This window comes from Dermacentor andersoni, chromosome 7, assembly GCF_023375885.2.
Source record: "Dermacentor andersoni chromosome 7, qqDerAnde1_hic_scaffold, whole genome shotgun sequence".
Lineage (NCBI taxonomy): Eukaryota > Metazoa > Arthropoda > Arachnida > Ixodida > Ixodidae > Dermacentor > Dermacentor andersoni.
The window spans coordinates 168,765,157-168,783,101 of NC_092820.1; the positions used below are offsets into that span (position 1 = coordinate 168,765,157).

Below are 17,945 nucleotides of genomic sequence, written 5' to 3' on the forward strand. Positions count from 1 at the left end.
TTTTGCAGTGGTGGTGTATAATGCACCTGTTTTGTCCGCTTCAAGTGTCCCAATAGGTGCAGTTTACACAATTGTGATATATGTTATTTGTTACAGAGTTAGAGTTAGAAACTTGATACTTGAGTTTTCCTACATTTTGCAATTTTGAAGAATTTTTCCCTAAATATATGATGGCATAAAGGGAACATTCGCTTCCTATATACAGTCACCATATTTTTTTGCAACAAACCGCATCGAAATCAGTGCAGTTGATGCAGAGAAAAACAATTTTTTCCTTCCCATGTATATTTAGGCAGCTTTCCGAGCTAAGTTTTTTTGTAATAAACGCGAAAGTAAACGGTAAAAAAATAATGATCGTTAACGAAAGGTAGAAGTAACGACCTTGGTGGCACCAGCCACTACACTGTTTCAGAGGGAATTCTCATCGTATTCATCGATCATCCATCCATTCATTCATCCATCTTGACTCCAACCACGTGAGGCGCCAGGGCCTTTCAGTTTGTGTCCAGGGCAGTTTTCTTTCAGTCCACGGGGCCTTATTACACTTCATCGCGCTTATCGTGAAGTGCGACTGCTGATGGTGCATATCCTACAATACTATTCCTCTCTGACATCTGGTTCGTTACACGAATCGGCAGATTTTCAGATGAATGAGGTTCTGCATTGTCTCTCGTGTCGGACAAGCAGCATACGGAAGTGGTTATGAACCAAGTTGACTGGCCGGCAGTGGCGTCGACGTACAATTATCCTAACTGAGGTCGTAGCTAACGTCGGAGAGCCTTATTCTTGAGGATTCACATTACGAATTGCTTACGTGTTTCGTATGCTTACTACGCTTCAATCGGCGCAAGCAATCTCTTGAAGTATACTTGGACACAATCCCATTCGTTGACGAGGCCGGGCCTCGGACACGAACAGTCATCCGTTCTCCGCGTACCACCAGCCTATCAGCTGATCAAGTATATCGGTTTTTGGTCAGACCCGCCACGTAACATAATCTTTGCTGTTTTTCAAACTATGAGGTCACTTACGCGCGTCACCACAGAAGCTTTTACAAACCTCCTCGGTGACCAAAAGTGACGGTATAATATAATATTAATGATAATGGTAAGCTTCCAGTCAGGATCTGACTATGTCTGCCGTATATGCACTCCAACCCGTTTTTATTCTTCTGTAAATTTCCTTCTCAAAATCAGGGTCCCCTGTGAGTAATTGACCTCGGTAAACGTATTCCTTCGCAGTCTTTAGAGGCTGACTGGCGCTGCTGGACTCTTGTTCCTTTGCCAGGCTATTGACCATTATCTTTTTTTTCTGCATATTAGTCTTCAACCCCACTGTTACACACGACAAAGGATTAACTACCAATATGAATACGTAAAAATCAAATACGTAAACAGGAAAGAACTAAGACCAGGACATATACGGGGCGTTTTTTTTCTTCAGGCCATGCATAACTTTTTTGAAGAACTCGCCTGTGGCAAATAACGCGATAGTAGTTCTTGAGCTGAATTACTCGAAGCGGCGAACGTTACTAGCGCGATGAGTCGAAATGGGTAGATGGCTAATTAACAAAACGTCACTAATTAACTTCTTAATTAATTTGCGGCACATATTGCACTTTGCGAGTTGGAGCAGGTGAGCTTGCAAAGCAAATACACTTCGAGCGAATACCAATGATGGCACCGGTTCCGAGCCGGATATACGCGCCGTCAAACTTGCGGAAATGTCCGCTGTTGCTCCACGTACTTCTTTAAGGACAACGTTGTTTACGCATTGAAGCGCAAAAGCAATTGGGAAACCGACGTATTTTGTCGCGAATTTCGGGAACTGCTATTCGAAAACTGGTGTCATCCTGAAAATTCGCTCCAAGTGGATACGCCTTGCGGAATCACTGGCTACAATTTTAAATTGTAATATATGCCGTAAAGTAATTAGAAAATTAAGCAGTCAATTTCGCTTAATTATATGATTATGCATTTCTATTTCTCGTGCAAGTAATGACCCCGTCTGAGTAATCCCACTCGATGACTAGAATTACGATATCTGCCACGGGCGATTGTTTTAAAATTTTTTTACAGTAACTATAAAAAGAGAGAATGGTGTAAGAAAAAAAAAACACACACACACGAGTATGCGTGTTCGTCTTTGTTTCGTGCCGTTTACGTATGGACCAACCAGCCCAGACTAAAGTTCTGAAATTAAGATTAAGTTCCGAGGTCTTGCATGTCAAATGCACGATCTGATGAGGCACTCCGTAGTGGGAGACTCGGGATTAATTTTAACATGGGGTTCTTTAATGTCACGTGCTCCTTTAATTACTATATTTTCAACAGTTCGCGATATTTTCTCTTTAAATCAGAAGTACCAGCATTTTCAATTTTTCTCTTTTTATTATATATAGATACTCGTTTAATTCCTCATTTGTGTAGCCAATCGCTCCTGTGGGTTTGTGCAATGTTGAAAAGGACTCAAAATCCACGATGAACGCGCGCACAATCCGCGGCCGGTTCAATTATATTACCGCCCGATTCGTGGCCTATTCCCCATAGTTGGTTTGTGCCATTGATTGAGGCTTCATCATCATCATCAATCCGCGGCCGGGATCAGACACGTGATATTCCGGTCAGCAGCGCCATAGCCACCGATCTACCACGGCGGAGTGTCTAAAGTTTCGATTGATTGATTGATTGATCAAACAAGTACGAACCCTTCAAAATTAAATTATGGGGTTTTACGTGCCAAAACCACGATCTGAGTGTGAGACACGCCGTAGTGAAGGGCTCCGGAATGATTTGGACCACCTTTAACGTGCACTTAAATTTAAGTACATGGGTGTTTTTGCCCCCGTCGAAATGCGGCCGCCGTGGCCGCGATTCGATCCCGCGACTTCGTGCTCAGCAGCTCAACACCACACCCGCTGAGCAACCACGGCGGGTAGTACGAATCCTTAATTGACCTCGTCCTTTCCCGTTCGTGTAACTACCTGATCCTCCACAAGTCCTTCTTCAGATCAGCAACCTTGAGATCGTGCGGTGCTCACGCTGTCTTCCGAGGTGCGACTGTGACATAAGCTCACCTAAAATGTGACTTGCACGTAACGAATTACATGCAAATAATTATTTGTAAGGAATTTGATTGTAGTTTTGTAATTGATCGATTCCTTTTTTCAATCGGTAAGGCTCACTGTAACTGGCTGCTTTATTGACGAGATAAGCTGCAACAGGCAACACAGCTTTGAGCACTTGAATTTGGCGGGAACTATGAAACATAACGCCTGTGGTCTATACGATGAACTCTATGGTTTAGCCAACCTTGAGGAATGCCTATATTCAGATCGGCAGACCCAGGCACTCAGTACTAGTTTCCAGCGCACACATCCAAGCTAGTTTTCGGAGTCGCCGCAGATTTCTTCACAAGAAAACAAGAGAAGATGGCCGAAGAGAATTTTGAAAAGCAATTGTAAGCGAATGTAAACAGCGTGTGAATGGCTACAGGGGGCGCACTTTTTGGTGATTACTCATTTACTTTCGTGGGGCAGTAATTGGTCACCGTAATCAATAACACTTTCGAAAGTATTGTAATAAGTTACTTTTTTTCTGTAACATGTACTAGTCTGCTGGAAAGCTACTGTGGCTTTGCCTTAGAGAATCACTGATAGAAACACGTGCTATCATCATCTATGCTTGATATCTCATTAATATACCATAAATAACGTAAATATAATTCCAAGGGGCAATACATTTTTCTAACATTTGTGGACTGAATAACGGCGAGAGCGTAAAAAGAAGTTTCCGCATTGTGAGTCGATTGGCGTTGCAGATTTGATTAAAACAAAAAGGAAAATCAAGAGGGAGAGCTTATTGTGTGCTTCACCCACGTTGGCTAACGGAGACGAAGCCATCGCCGGCAGCATGTAGTTAAACTACGGCTGGCAGCAAACTAATGGTGCGTCGCGCCTTTCCTACAACGGTACTTTTTTTTTTCTTTTTTTAATGTGTACCTACAGCGGCAGTTTGTTATGTAGAGGCGGAACACGGATAAGCAAAGCTCACGAGACGGGGCTAAGTAACGCTCAGACACGAGGCAGGTGGAAAGAAAAAATTTATTGCAGAGCAGCTAAAATAAGGAGCTCCAATGGCCGGTAAATCACAAAACTTGTGCGCTTTAAACCAGTAGCTTCGACGAAAAATAAAAACTAGAAAACACGCTGGCCGTTTTACTTTACAATAAAATATCCACACGAGACGCAATGCACACAACAGACGGCAGGAGGGAAAACAAGGAGAGAGAGAGAGAAAGCCGAAGGGGAGAAAAAAAAAAAAAAGGAGGGCGGGGGGCGGGACGCCTCCATAACCGCGCAACCGGCAGTCACGTAGCCCCGGAAGAGGGACTACAACGGGCTTCTCTAGCGGTCGATGTTGGATTCGCGCCACAACCGACTGTCTCTCGTTGGTCCCAGAGCAGAAAGTCTTTTGTTCGCAAGACGATGCTGGAAACATCGCACGCCGACACTCTTCGCTTTGGTTAACGGGATGCGCGGCTCCTCAGCAATTGCCAACCCGAGCACAAAAGAGCTTTCACTTCACCCTGGCAGACCGCAGGTCGGTGCACGAGGTTTCTGATAAGGCGATATCTAGAGTCTGTGTTCACTGCCGAACCCGTGTACACGAAACGTCGCCGAAAGGGTCTCCCGCTAATATACCGAGCACACCGTTCCGTTACCGTTTCTCCTGTTTTTCGCCGGCTGCTTCGTCGGACGACGACACGGAGTCGATGAGGAGCGACTTGATGCCCACTTTGGCCAGTTCGCCGACCAGCTCGCCGCTCTGGTGCATCTGTAGCAGGATGTCGCAGCCGCCCACAAACTGACCGTTGATGTACACCTGCGGTATTGTAGGCCAGTTGCTGAAGTCCTTGATGCCTTGACGAAGTGCCTCGTCTTGGAGCACGTCGTGCGAGCTGTAGTCGACGCCGTGCATGCGAAGCACTTGAACCACGGCGTTGCTGAAGCCGCATCGGGGCTGTTCAGGGACGCCCTTCATGAAAACGACGACCTTGTCCTGACTGACGAGCTTGGAGATCTTGTCGGCGATCGGCGCGGTGCAGAGGAGACGCACGCGCGACCGAAGTACTGCGGCCGCAGTCGACGCCAGGCTTAAGCGACCAGCCAAGGAGAACGCCATGGCTTGCGCTGTTCGACGTTGGCGCTCTTGTCTTGTAGTATATAGCTGTAGCGGTCCTCGATCCTATCTTTTTGACGATACGCCTGAACCGGGAGCTTTCGTTAGGAAATAGCGTGCAAATACGATCGCTTAGTGAACCGGCATCATCGCCCCCTGCTTCACCTTCGCAAGAAGCTCGCGAAAACACAAGCACGCCGACTACACACAACCGCTAACCTCCACTATTGTTCACCGCAGCGTTCTCAGTGTTGCGAACACAATTACTACTTGTCGTCAACTTAAGTAAGCAATTGACATTGAATGTAAAACACAACAGAATACAAAAACCAGCTTAGAATATCTTGAACTTACCTATAAATATGTTTAATTGCCACACTTATATGTAATTACTTTATTATAGTAAGATGTTATTTGACAATACGTTTCCTGCATGTGTGCTCGTAAGATGCAGGATATTGTGAGCTAATTTGTGCGGCATCACTTCTAATGATCTGCTGAATGCGGATGGTACTCATCACTAATATCAATAATTTGTTGATATTATTTGAAAAAAATATTGCTGAATTTGCAAGTTGCTTTAAGAAGCAATGCCGCGGCCCTTCCGCCGCCTCGCCCTCGTGGCCTAACGGATAAGGCATCGGTCTCCTAAACCGGGGATTGCGGGTTCGAGTCCCGCCGAGGGTATTTTTTGTTTTTTTAAAAAATAAAATTTATTTTTATGCAGCAATTTCACGCTTTTTGTCTGCAAATCCATAACGTGTTGCTTAAAGTGCATGCTTTTCGTAGTAAATTTTGCACGAATAAGGATTTAGATAATATTGCATATGGTGGCCACCGGCATACCTTACAAATTTCGTTGCTTAGTGGCTATGGCGTTTGGCTGCTAAGCACGAGAGTGCGGGATCGAATCCCGGCCACGGCGGCCGCATTTCGATCGGGGCGATAACACCCGTGTACTCAGATTTAGGTGCACATTAAAGAACCCCAGGTGGTTCAAATTTCCAGAGTCCTCCACTACGGCGTACGTGCCTTCGTCAGATCGTGGTTTTGACACGTAAAACCCCATAATTTAATGTTTCAGTACAAATTTTGAGCATACGGAGATTCACACCTTTGCTTTGTTTAATACTACTCAATTTCAAAAAGCAATAATCGTGCGCTGTATTGCACTACACAGATGCATAAGCAAGGAAGCATGTAGTGCATGTATATAATGCAGGGCAATAGAACACCTATATTTATTAAGCTAGTTCTTAAATCAAACATACTAAGGCTCAGTCTTCACTGCTTTTATCAACCTTGTCCTCTTTTGTCTCCCGTTTGAATCCGAGTAGTCGCTCCATCTGGCCTTCCATGCCGTACTTCCTGCAGAACACATGGAGAAATATGTGTAAGCAGCATCAAGTGTTTGAAGCATTTAAGATATAAGTTGCGACAGGGGCTAAATGGTGTGACTTCACGGCTGAGCACAGTACGAAGTTCTGAAGAACCAGTCTTTCATAAAACTTGGCAGTGCACTCAGCCATGAAGAAATAAGAGATTAAAGAAACATGTTTCTTTCCTGCCAAATGGGCCAAGCAAGATGATATAACAAATCATGTGCTTGGTAGATGTAGCTCCTGGTGACAAAGTATTGTGGCGGGCTCATTGGTCACATTCCTAACAATGCTTTTCTGTAAACAATGACAGTCAGGCTTGTTGACAAATACTTCTATGTGCAAAAAAGTTTGTTTTTGTAAGATACTTAAAAGATATGGTAACAGGTGCCAAAAAAATATATGCTAGGGACAATGAAATTGGGAAGTGTCATTAAATCCTGAGCAGATTTGAGGTGGTAAACATATGTTGACAAGGAAAGAAAACTACCTTGGGTCAAACTGTAAAAGTGACGAATAGGCAGTTATATGGGGGGCTAACCGTGATGCATCTATCTCGAACTATTACTCTCCTGTTATTAAGAATCAACCACCACAACACAGTATACTACAAGCAGACATTAACATTGTATGGTCAGCAGCTCGTCAGTAGGGGAAAGAGTTTGAACAGAATTTTGGGAGCACAAGATGACCCCTTGAACACTTCCCCTCGCCCGTCCCAACTTGACCTGGTTCCTTCATGATTACATTGTGATGAGTTTTACAATGGCAAAAAAATATAACAAAGAAAGGAACAAGGATGCAGACGTCTGCTTCTTTGTTCCCTTATTTGTTTATATATATATATATATGTATATATATTGCCAGTGTAAGGCTCAGTGCAACATAATGATGAACAAGCACTCACTAGCCCTTTTCATGGCTTGGCTTTGTGCAGTTCTTTCCGCCACTGAGCTAGTCAAAGGGAGAAAAACATGCTACTTAGAGGTTCTGACTCACTAGGGTGTAGACTAAAACACTGCATCTTGAAGGTGCGTTATGAAGTGGAGAAAATCACCTGAAGTCACTCTTGGATTGATGGTACTCTGCCCAGTTCTTTCTGTTGGTCTCTTGCATCTTCCTCTTCATTTCGTTGGAGGTTCCATATCTGCGGATGATTGATAAATGTTTGCTCAGTTTGCATTGAAATACATGCTGTTAAATAGCTGGAATCTTACTGAGACAGCCAGCAAGTCAAGCAGCAGATTGAATGTGTTCTTTTACTCCACAGACAGCAGAGTATGCAGGTTCAATATTTTTTGTTTTTTATTTAAAGGATATCCACACAAGGATGATGTAAAGCCTACAGATAACATAAATGCTCCCTGTTAAGAGGAAGCTTTAGCTCGGGCCCAACTCCGACGCGGCCTATTCAAATACATGTAAAACAAAAAGAAATCGCTTTTCTGATGTAACCCCTGGACCGATTTTAATGAAATTTGTTGCATTTGAGATAGAAAGTTAAATTTTAGTGACTGTTGGAAGCAGAATTTCGATTTAGGGCCTCAATTTTGTTAAAAAGATTTTCCAAAATTCGCAAGTTTGAAGATAATAGAAGCACGAAGTTTACAAATTAATAGATCTGCATCAAGAACAGATATCGCGGTTCTGCAAACGGCATCGATTAGATCGTTAAAAGCGAACGAATTTAATATGTCATTTTATATCTTACGTGAATTTGTTACGTTGCACACAAGGGTTCTGCAAAAGCTGTATTTCCACATTACTAAATTTTTTGAGATTTATGTGTGACATATCAATTTTGTCCGCTTTAGATGTACTATTAGATGCAATTCACGAAATTGTGATATCATGTTTTATTGCCGGGTTACGACGTAAACTTAATAGTTTCGTTTTCTAAAAATTTTCTATTTTCGCCAATTTTTAATAAAATATTGACGAACTAGATCAAAAACTTGAAACCAAGTCACTAGAATTTAAGGCTTCCTCTTAAATGCAACAAATCTCGTCAAATTTGGTGCAGTGGTTGCCAAGAAAGACGAATTTTCCTTTTACGTGTATTTAGATAGGAGCACTCGAGCTAAAGCTTCCTCTTAAGCAGCTGAATAAAAGAGAGATACAGATAAATGAAAGGTAGGGAGGTTAACCAGGGCTGACCCCAGCTGGCTACAAGTAATGTTGAGACAGTGAGCCCCAGGTCACCATATTGCTCCTTTGCCAAAAATGCCACCAGAGGCGTCATTTGTTAAGGACTTTTTCCAAGAGTAATTAGAGAATAGAACTCTCGTTGATTATTTGCCTAGTCTTCCTTCTAAAGCTTAGTATATTCCCAAAAGACAGTGTTCCGATTTAATTATCCCTGTTACCTTACACAGTCCTTGCTCAGAATGATTATATTGCTTTGCATCTATATGTTTACTCTGTTGTAAGTGTACCAAACCAAAGGCAACTTTTTTGTTGGCTGCCATGAAATGATGCCTATGAAATTATCGCTGCCACTTGCTACGATATGTATTTCCACTCCTGCAGTGTCCCCTTTATTGTGGCTAACAGTATAAATATAGAGCAAACAATCAAAAATAAACAAACTGGGTGCACACCGACACTGTGAACCTTGCTTCATGTGTGTTGCAGTGTGGCTAACTCAACAGTCATGGTCGTCCACTGCACCTCAGCTCTATGCTGTGTCCCAGATCTGTTGGCGATTCTCCTGCCCGTGATATGAAAGAACTTCCTATATCTGCCACCGATTGCCAGCACACTCTTTAAAGCATGTTTGGATTAGAAACACTGCAGCATGAGGCTGCTGCAAACATTCCAGTGCATGTGAAAGCCTGTTGTTAAACTTTACCTAGGCAGTAATGACATTGCAGAGTTTCAACATAGATCAGTTCTTCTGCTCCTTTCTTATGCAGCCACTGCTGAATAAATATTATCACTTTATATAAAAACGTATGAAACAACCAAGAAACTGGCTGCCATGTGGTTTATTCACTTCTACGATGAAAGGTCGTGCATATTATTACGCCGTGGGGCCTCTACTCACGCCATTAAAGGCCAGCTGCAATGAAATTTTGGACTGCATAGAAAGCCTAGATTTATATACGTTAAATGCAAAGCTAGCTCCAGGCAACAAGTGGAAGCATCATATATAGTTTGCAAAAATATATGTTTTATGTTTTTAATACTGGAACTGCAAGAGATTCCATCACTACTGTTGGCAGCAAATTATGCGTTACGTTGACAACCAGTGTAGCTCCTCAGTATGAGCTCTAAGATTTAGTGGTGCCTGCGTTGCTCTGATAATTCCAGAGGAAATGGTCTAGAATTTGTGTCATATGCACTAACCACCAGGCCCAGGCATTGCCTGCTTAGGTGCTATTCAAAGGCTGTTAATAAGAAAATGAAACAATCACCATTCCTGCAGCTGGAGGAGATTGCTTCAATAATATACGCTGCTCATTCAGAACCAATTTAGCCACAGTTCCATTCCATTCCTTTATATGTAATGAAATGGAACTTAGAAGCTTCACTTAAAATTTTATTGCAGCTGGTCTTTAAAGCACATTACACATGTATTCTTTAAAAAATGAAGCTTGTGGCAGCAGACCAGGCATGATATATAAGCAGGAGCTCCACTGTCACAGTGCAGATAAAATTTATGAGCAAATGCTTAACAGTTATTCAACGGATGCAAAACAATACTAAATCAGTTCAGACTGTTTAAAACTCTATTATCTTTCATTCAAACTTTAATCTTAAAAACATTAATAAACTTGGGCCACCTTGCTGCAAGAAGAGCACTAGAAATGTATTAGTTTGAATTATTGGTTCTTCTAGAATGCAATGTCATCTTTTACTGACAGATATGCGAGTAGTGACAGACAACAGAGTAGGCTTTGTCAAAATTCATGATGTCACCACATGCTTTTGCGGGAACTTCAGGGCAGTGGGATTATTTGTCTTTTGGCTTTGTGTCTTTTCTTTTTCTTGCTCACCAAGCTTGCTCTCAGGTTTTGTTATTTCAGAAGTGTGATTGGCAAATATGTAACTTAATAGTCCCCATTAGTGGCCTTTTAAGGTCTCTCAATATAGAAGGAGGTCCCACAGCTTGTGGTTGCCAGGGTGACCTCCTATAAATAAAGACATTTGATCAGCTTGCCTGAATCTATATCTGCCGAGAGAGTGCATGTTCGAGAGTGCGCAATCTGCCACAACATACGACAGATTGGTGCTACCTTCTCATGAGCATACGCCGCTAGATTTAAAGCGAAGCTCTCCTTTTTTTTTATCCGTCCCCTACTTTGCAAGTGCTGCTGTCTTGCCGAGTAGACAATAATTGGGGCCACTGTGTATGTGCCAGAATAGACAACGGGCAACTGGTTATGAACACTGAAGTACTAAAGCGCCAAACAGACGACACAAGAAGGGACACGGAAGAGCCGGTCGTCTGTTTGGCGCTTTAGTACTTCAATAACATGCACCAACTAGCCCAACAAAAAGTTCTGCTGGTTGTGAACAACTGGGTACGTGCCACTGTGACACAAGGGGCACAGAAGCCTTAAATGTATTAGGATATGTGTCATACTTCTACGTGCATACATCTCTCAACATTCACACCTCGACAAGCATCACATATTGCCTTCGTCCTCACAACAGATAGTTAACAACTACAGGCTGTGCTGATATGCTCTTGTTACAGCCTCACTAACTCAAACAAGCTCCGTGTCATTTAGATTTCAAAACTGTGTTGGAGCTGATTGTTTCTTGCATCCCCTTTCTTTCCACAGTGTGACCATTCAGTTGATGATCTCTGCATTGTCTATTTTGTTTATCCTGTTTCAGTATCTTGTACAATCATAAAACTTTACACGGACTAGCTCAGTATTCATTGATTAGTTTGAAGTTTGAGCTGCAAGAGCAACATTAGAAGCTCGTACAGAAACAGACTCTTAGAGACAAGCGAAAGTGAAAATTGAGAAAATGTGATAGTGAAAAGATAAATAAAACTCCAATAAGTGTTCTTACCTGAACGCTACATAATGGAGGCAAGCACCACAAACGATTAAGACAAGGCACCCCGTAACAATATAGACCTTGGCATTCTGGTGCTGTCTTCTTTTTTCTTTGTACAGATGAGCAAAGTCCTCATATCCTGGTGTCTCATAGTCATCGTAGCCACTGGAGCCTTTTGTGTGCATGAATGGCTCTTCATAACTGTAATAAAAAGCAAACTGTGCTTACTCATCTACACTCATTTGTGGATTTGTCAGTTTATATTCATAATAAGGTGGTCCAGTGCAAACAAGAGTAAACATGTGAAGAGGATGAGCATTGCCTTCATTTTGATCCTGTCCCGTCTTGCTTGAGCTAGATTCTTTCACCATGTGCATGCTGAGCTTGCACACAAAGATGCACACTGAAGTTTTCACAACTCTCTAAAAAGATCCTATCAAACAAAGCAGAGAGTAACTTCAGCAGCTGTTTAAAATTGTGGTTTTAAGCTGTTGTAGGGTAATATTTTATAGGTCTGGTGAACATCATTTGGAAGAACTTCCTTTGAATTAATTGTGCCTAGTCTCTTAACATAATTCCATACATAACACTGTACCTCGCTTATAGGGCAGGAAACGAAGCCATAATGTTTAGCCGAGTGAGTTAATTAAATATGGTTAAACATGGCCAAAGCAGCAATATACGCGCGCGCGCACACACACACACACGCACGCACGCACACGCACGCACGCACGCACGCGCACACACACACACACACACACACACACACACACACACACACACACACAACCATGAATGGTGATTTCTGTGCATGCATAAACAAAAAGCAACGTTCGCTATACAATAAAAGATTAGTTCAAGATAAATACATGCCAGTTCAGCTATTTATTCGGATATTTCTACCCGCGCATGCGGATCGTGAAAATACAGTTGTGGGCAGGGAACATATTAAGTTTACTCTGTGTATATGACACAATGGTGGAATCTAAGGAAGTTTACCGTGTGTATGGCCTCCACACTGTACGTTGGACGTTGTGAAGCTCTGGATGCAATAGAGTGTCATCGTAATGCTTGCGGTCAAGAGGCTTGCTAAGGATTGTGTAGGCTTGGTTGAGCTCAGTAAACTTGCTGTGGTCTTTTATTGATGTGGCAGCACCTTTGACGTCAGGGTGGAGCTATATAAACAAGAAAGATAAAGGTGCACATGCAAGGGATGTACTTTTGCATTCGCAAATGTCGCTAGAAGACCTGCACGTTATGGTTCTTAGGCAGATTTTACGAGCCCGTTTACAATATGAACAGTTTCTACGCGCTGGTTTTAACTTTTTCCAATGGGGAACCCTTTAGTAATTTAATTTGACATGTATGTCACCGTCCACCAGTTGGCCACGCGCATGCGCGACCGGCAAGTTCAGACACGCCACTTTCAGGTGCAAAACAGCTGATTATGAGTTGTGTACCTGTTTGCACAACTTGACATAGGCGTCCCTGATCTCCTTCTGTGTGCAGTCATTCTTCACCCCCAACACTTCGTAGTAGGTCTTGCTGAGGTGCCTTAAACAGAAAAAAATGTCAACAGTTTCAAGAGAATAGCTAAGGCAGCGCGCTGTACTCGGGGCCACCATGATCTGGGAGAACAAATTGCCTCACCTCACTAAATGCCATGCAATTCTGTGACTTGACTTTGTACTAAAGTCTAGCTTGACAGCGTGTAGCAACATCGAAGATCGAAAGCATGACTGCTGGAGCACAATACACCAATTACACTATCGGCTCCCTCAACATTCGTGCATGGTGTGACATTGGGTGTGATCAGAAACCACAAGCGGAATAAGCCGTCGAATTCATTCGGACAAGGGAGTGCTTTCTATGAAACAAAATAGATGGCGCCACCAATTCACTGAGCGTTCGTTTGTTTTGGCGGTCGTTGGCGGCGAAGCGCAGGTCTTGGAAGCCACAGTTTGTTGTTCGTTTTAAAAAAAATAAACAAAACTAGATGGCGCCACAAAGGCCCTTCGAGTTTACCTGCGAGCTGTTTTTCCTCTCTCTCTCTCTCTCTTGCATTCGAGCTCGGGCCACCTGGGGCGTTGCAGACATTCGTCTACTGCCGCCACTTTGACACATCTCCTGATATATAGCGATTCGGAGGAAGGAGAAAAGATGCTATTATCTGCTACTCGTGAGGGGTGCTAGCACGCTGCATTGCGCAGAGTGCATTATGTTGAAACGTAACCACCTAGTTTTATGCTGTACAGATATCTCTCCTCGGTGTGTAGAGGGCATTACCCTCACGTAGCATATAGCACAGAGAAGAATCAAGAGATGGTGGAATGCCTGAGTGCTAATTATAAGGGTTTGCGGAATGGTGCCGAAATGATCCTATTAGGGGACATGAAGACCCACATACACGATCTAGATGGCTATACTGACAACAACGGGAAGTCAAAGCTATATCTTTGTGAGCAACATAACCTCGTTATCGTGAATGCAGGGCCTAAGTGTGAAGGGCAGATCACGTGGGAAGTGGGAAACCGGCAATCGACCATTGATTGCTGGCTGATGACAGAAGGAATTCATGATAAGTTGAGAGAAATGGTCATTCACGAAGAAGGGTTATAGCAGCACAGGGAGCGACCATAAACGCATCATGTTGAAAATGGGATATGTAGTTGGGAAAGAGAGCAAGGAGTGCAAAATGGCCAGTCCAAATTTGAATGCTGAACAAATAACAAATATAGTCACAAAAGTCGAGGAAGAACTTGGCACATGGCCAAGGAAATAGTGGGAATATAGTGAGCTTCTAAGTGTGATAACGACAGAAACACGGAAAGAGAAACAACATATTCGTTGGAAAGGAAAAAAGAAACCGAAAAGCTGGTGGAACAGGGAGATACGAGAAGCGATCGCCGAACGACAGAAAGCATCCCGAGAGCACAGGCAGGCAAAGAAGGCGCAGTTGCCAAAGGATGAAGTAGCCAGTAAATGGGAAATATACCGGGAGAAAAAATCTATGGTTCAAATACTGGTGTAAGCAAAGACAAAATGTGAAAGTGAACGTTGGTTGTCAGAAATGCGTGAGAAAAAGAAGGCCGCACCTAGAATATTTTGGAACCACATAAAATTATTAGGCAGAAAGTCAACAACAATACAACAACATACCCTAGACGAAGTTGGAGACAAACTGGAAAGGGAAGCGGCACTAAATTACATCCGAAAAATAACAGCCGAATCTTTCCAAGGCGATGACGAGGTTGTACTTGAAGAAAAAAAGAGCATGAAACAGAACCAGATGGAAAAGGAGCTGGTGCTGACAAATTTCAACTGGAAGAAAGCCGAAGAGAAAATTCCTAAGCGCACAGCCACAGGGCTAGACGAGGTTCCCGTTAGGCTGATTAATGAACTAGGACCAAAAAGTAAGGAAGCTCTCTTGAACACAGTCGAAAAAACTTTAAAAGATAGACGAACGCCAGACAGGTAAATTGGCGACAAAGTAGAAGAAATTAATTTACAAAGGTAAGGGGTAGAAAGATAGAATTCACTCGTATAGACCGTTGACCATTACATCGGTAATATACAGGTTAGCAATGCAGGCAATCAAATTAAAGCTGCAAGCATGGGCCTAGAATAATGGCATTTTTGGGGAAACTTCAGAATGGCTTCAGAATAGGTAGGCGTTTGGATGACAACTTATTTGTTCTTACTTAGTGTATTGAAATATCAAGAGTAGAAAGCAGACCGTTATATGTAGCCTTTTTATACATTACAGGAGTGTGTGACAACGTAGACCGCAACATTTTTGTGGGGTATTCTGGAGGGGGAAGGCTTAGGTGACGATTGTCTACAGCTTTTGAGAGAGATTTACCTAGAAAATATCGTTTGCGTTGAATGGGAGGGGATGAGGAGCGAGGAGAAAGTTGTTATCAACAAGGGACTGAGGCAGAGGTGCCCTTTATCCCCACTACTGTTTATGATTTACATGGTGAGGATGGAGAGGGCGCAAGAAGGAAGAAATATCGGGTTTAATCTCTCATACAAACAGGCGGGTTCAGTAGTAGAGCAGCAGCTTCCAGGTTTATTTTATGCGGACGACATTGTGTTGTTAGCTAACAAGCAAAGTTATTTGCAACGTCTGGCTAATATCTGTGGACGGTAAGGCGAGAGTTTAGGTTCGAAATTTAGCGTCATAAAATCAGGTGTTATGGTATTCAATGAAAACAGAGAACAGACAGTGGCAATACAGGGCCACGAAATACCTCAGGTAAAGAACATAAATACCTTGTTATATGGATAAACGAAGGCAATAGATACAAGAAAACACAGGAAAAAACAATAACACTAAAGGGGAAGAGAAATGCAGCCATAATGAAACACAGAACGCTATGGGGATACAATAGGTACGAGGTGCTTCGGGGTATGTGGGAAGGTGTAATGGTTCCAGGGCTTACTTTTGGAAATGTGATTGTTTGCTCGAAATCGGGACAACAATCAGGACTAGATGGCAACCAAAGGTCAGTGGGACGCCTCGCATTGGACACTCACGGGAAGACAACAAATAAAGCTGTGCAGCGTGATATGGGCTGGACAAGTTTTGCACTGAGGGAAGCTCACAGTAAAATTGATTATGAAAAACGACTGAGGAACACGGAAGAAAGTAAATGGGCCGGGAGAGTGTTGAGGTATTTTTACAGAAAAAAAAAAACAATAATTCACAGTGGAGGAAAATAACTAGGAAGCTTACCAGCAAGTATGCGGCCTGTAGGGTGAGCAACACAGCAACGAAGAACGTCAAGCGAAATGTCAGAGAGGCTGAAATAATCTCATGGGTGGCGGCAATGGAAAGGAAACCTGCCAGGAAAAAAAAATCAGGAAAGAACAATTTATGATGACTCAAAGGGAGAGTCATTACTTTTCGAAGCGAGATCAGGATGTCTTAGAACACGCACCTATAAAGCGAGATATAAGGAGGAAGAAGCATGTGCTTGCTGCGGTAAAGCTAGGGAAACGATGGAGCATGTTTTATTAGAATGTGAAGATATCTGCCCAGAGGTCGATTTAGGCACCACTGGCCTTCTTGAAGCCCTTGGGTTCAGCGAGAGCAGGGGGAAAGTAAACATGTCCGCAATAAAGATTAGTAAGAGGCGATTGGAAGATTAGTGGAAGAAGGGAAATGACGAAAAACGGAGGCGTACAAAAACCAAGTTCACAATAGGGGGTCAGTAAATTTGGTTATGGGAATTCATCGTGGGGTCCTTTTTTGTTTTTTCTTTCTTCTTTTTTGACCTATGTAGGACATTAGGCAGTATAACAGCAAGAGCTTGGCGGTGCAACCCGCCGCCCCGTTGCAAAGGGCACGCTCATAACATCCATCCATCCATCCATCCATCCATCCATCCATCCATCCATCCATCCATCCATCCATCCATCCATCCATCCATCCATCCATCCATCCATCCATCCATCCATCCATCCATCCATCCATCCATCCATCCATCCATATACTGGAACACTTGCACGCACTAATGCTTTAGTAGACACTGGGGTTCGGCGACGTGGCCAAAGACACCGCCAGCGTAGTGTCGATAAGCAAAAAGAAACTGAGCAAATGGTTGACAAATACGTGGTGGTAGAAATTATGTCTGCACCTGCGGAAACGTTATGTGGTTGTGTGACGGCGCGGAACGTCATGCAACTGTATGGGGACAGCGTACATCGCAGAGACTGTGTTTCTCTGTCCATGTCAGCGATGGCTTTTTTTCTTATTACTATTGTTAAGACCACGTTTTTTGTGACGTTAGTTGTGCGTAGTGTGCCTAACATAATCTGTTTATGTGGATATATTGCATCGGCTAGGACGCTCTACAGCTATCCACTCGTTTCAAAGGGTAGATCCACGCACTCGCATCATCACCACCACCACCACCATTCAGCACATGCACATTACAGGCGTGCATGCGAAGCTCTGTTTCGCTTTGCCTAGTGCAAAACTCATCTGAGCTCCAAAATTCCAGCGCTGCATTTGAAGCTTCAATGTAAGAAAATGTGAAAGAAGGAGGGAATGTACAGATGTGTGTTTGCCATTCAGAAGAGTGACTACTTCATACTCATTGTCATAGGCGCGTGCGTCCCCCCCCCCCCCCCCCCCCGTACCCTTTCCCGCGTTCATTTTTTTCCCGCGTGTTTTCCACCCAGGGACATTTCGCGGATATTCGCAAAAATAGAAGGGCAGCATAGCTCAATATATTTATTATTTATTAAATAACTGCTTATCACACTCCTACATTGTAATGCGCTAAGCGTGGTGTTCAACGTGCATTTGGCCACAGCCTGCAGCTGGCAACCATATGCACTCGTACGATACAAATTGGTAGAC

The 17,945-nt window shown here is 43.1% G+C and overlaps 2 protein-coding genes and 1 non-coding gene across 4 annotated transcripts in view; 1 reads left to right on the forward strand and 2 right to left on the reverse strand.

Moving 5' to 3' along the window:
- Positions 1 to 4,083: 4,083 nt before the first annotated feature.
- LOC126533032 (glutaredoxin-related protein 5, mitochondrial-like) lies at positions 4,084 to 5,419 on the reverse strand. The gene has a single exon (XM_050180218.3). The coding sequence runs from the start codon at positions 5,181 to 5,183 to the stop codon at positions 4,719 to 4,721; it is 465 nt and encodes a 154-aa protein (XP_050036175.1). The 5' UTR covers positions 5,184 to 5,419; the 3' UTR covers positions 4,084 to 4,718.
- Positions 5,420 to 5,794: 375 nt separating this feature from the next.
- TRNAR-CCU (transfer RNA arginine (anticodon CCU)) lies at positions 5,795 to 5,867 on the forward strand. Its single transcript has one exon. It is a non-coding gene; the product is annotated as a tRNA-Arg (tRNA).
- A 525-nt stretch (positions 5,868 to 6,392) lies between these two features.
- The window catches only part of DnaJ-60 (DnaJ-like-60), a 63,110-nt gene continuing 51,557 nt past the window's right edge, over positions 6,393 to 17,945 (reverse strand). Inside the window, exons 1-6 of one of the 2 annotated variants that reach the window (XM_072289400.1) lie at positions 13,226 to 13,404; positions 13,036 to 13,129; positions 12,575 to 12,750; positions 11,588 to 11,776; positions 7,617 to 7,706; positions 6,393 to 6,548 (exon numbers count right to left, since the gene is read on the reverse strand). In XM_072289400.1, coding sequence (XP_072145501.1) covers positions 6,458 to 6,548; positions 7,617 to 7,706; positions 11,588 to 11,776; positions 12,575 to 12,750; positions 13,036 to 13,129; positions 13,226 to 13,296 — 711 coding nt within the window. In that variant the 5' untranslated portion in view covers positions 13,297 to 13,404 and the 3' untranslated portion in view covers positions 6,393 to 6,457. Of the gene's footprint in view, positions 6,549 to 7,616; positions 7,707 to 11,587; positions 11,777 to 12,574; positions 12,751 to 13,035; positions 13,130 to 13,225; positions 13,405 to 17,945 lie in introns of those variants that run through there. The other variant, XM_055071714.2, reaches the window with a different exon arrangement.

What these genes read in the sequence shown, in the direction of transcription:
- LOC126533032 (XM_050180218.3), bottom strand. Translation starts at nt 5,183, where the DNA reads ATGGCGTTCTCCTTGGCTGGTCGCTTAAGCCTGGCGTCGACTGCGGCC.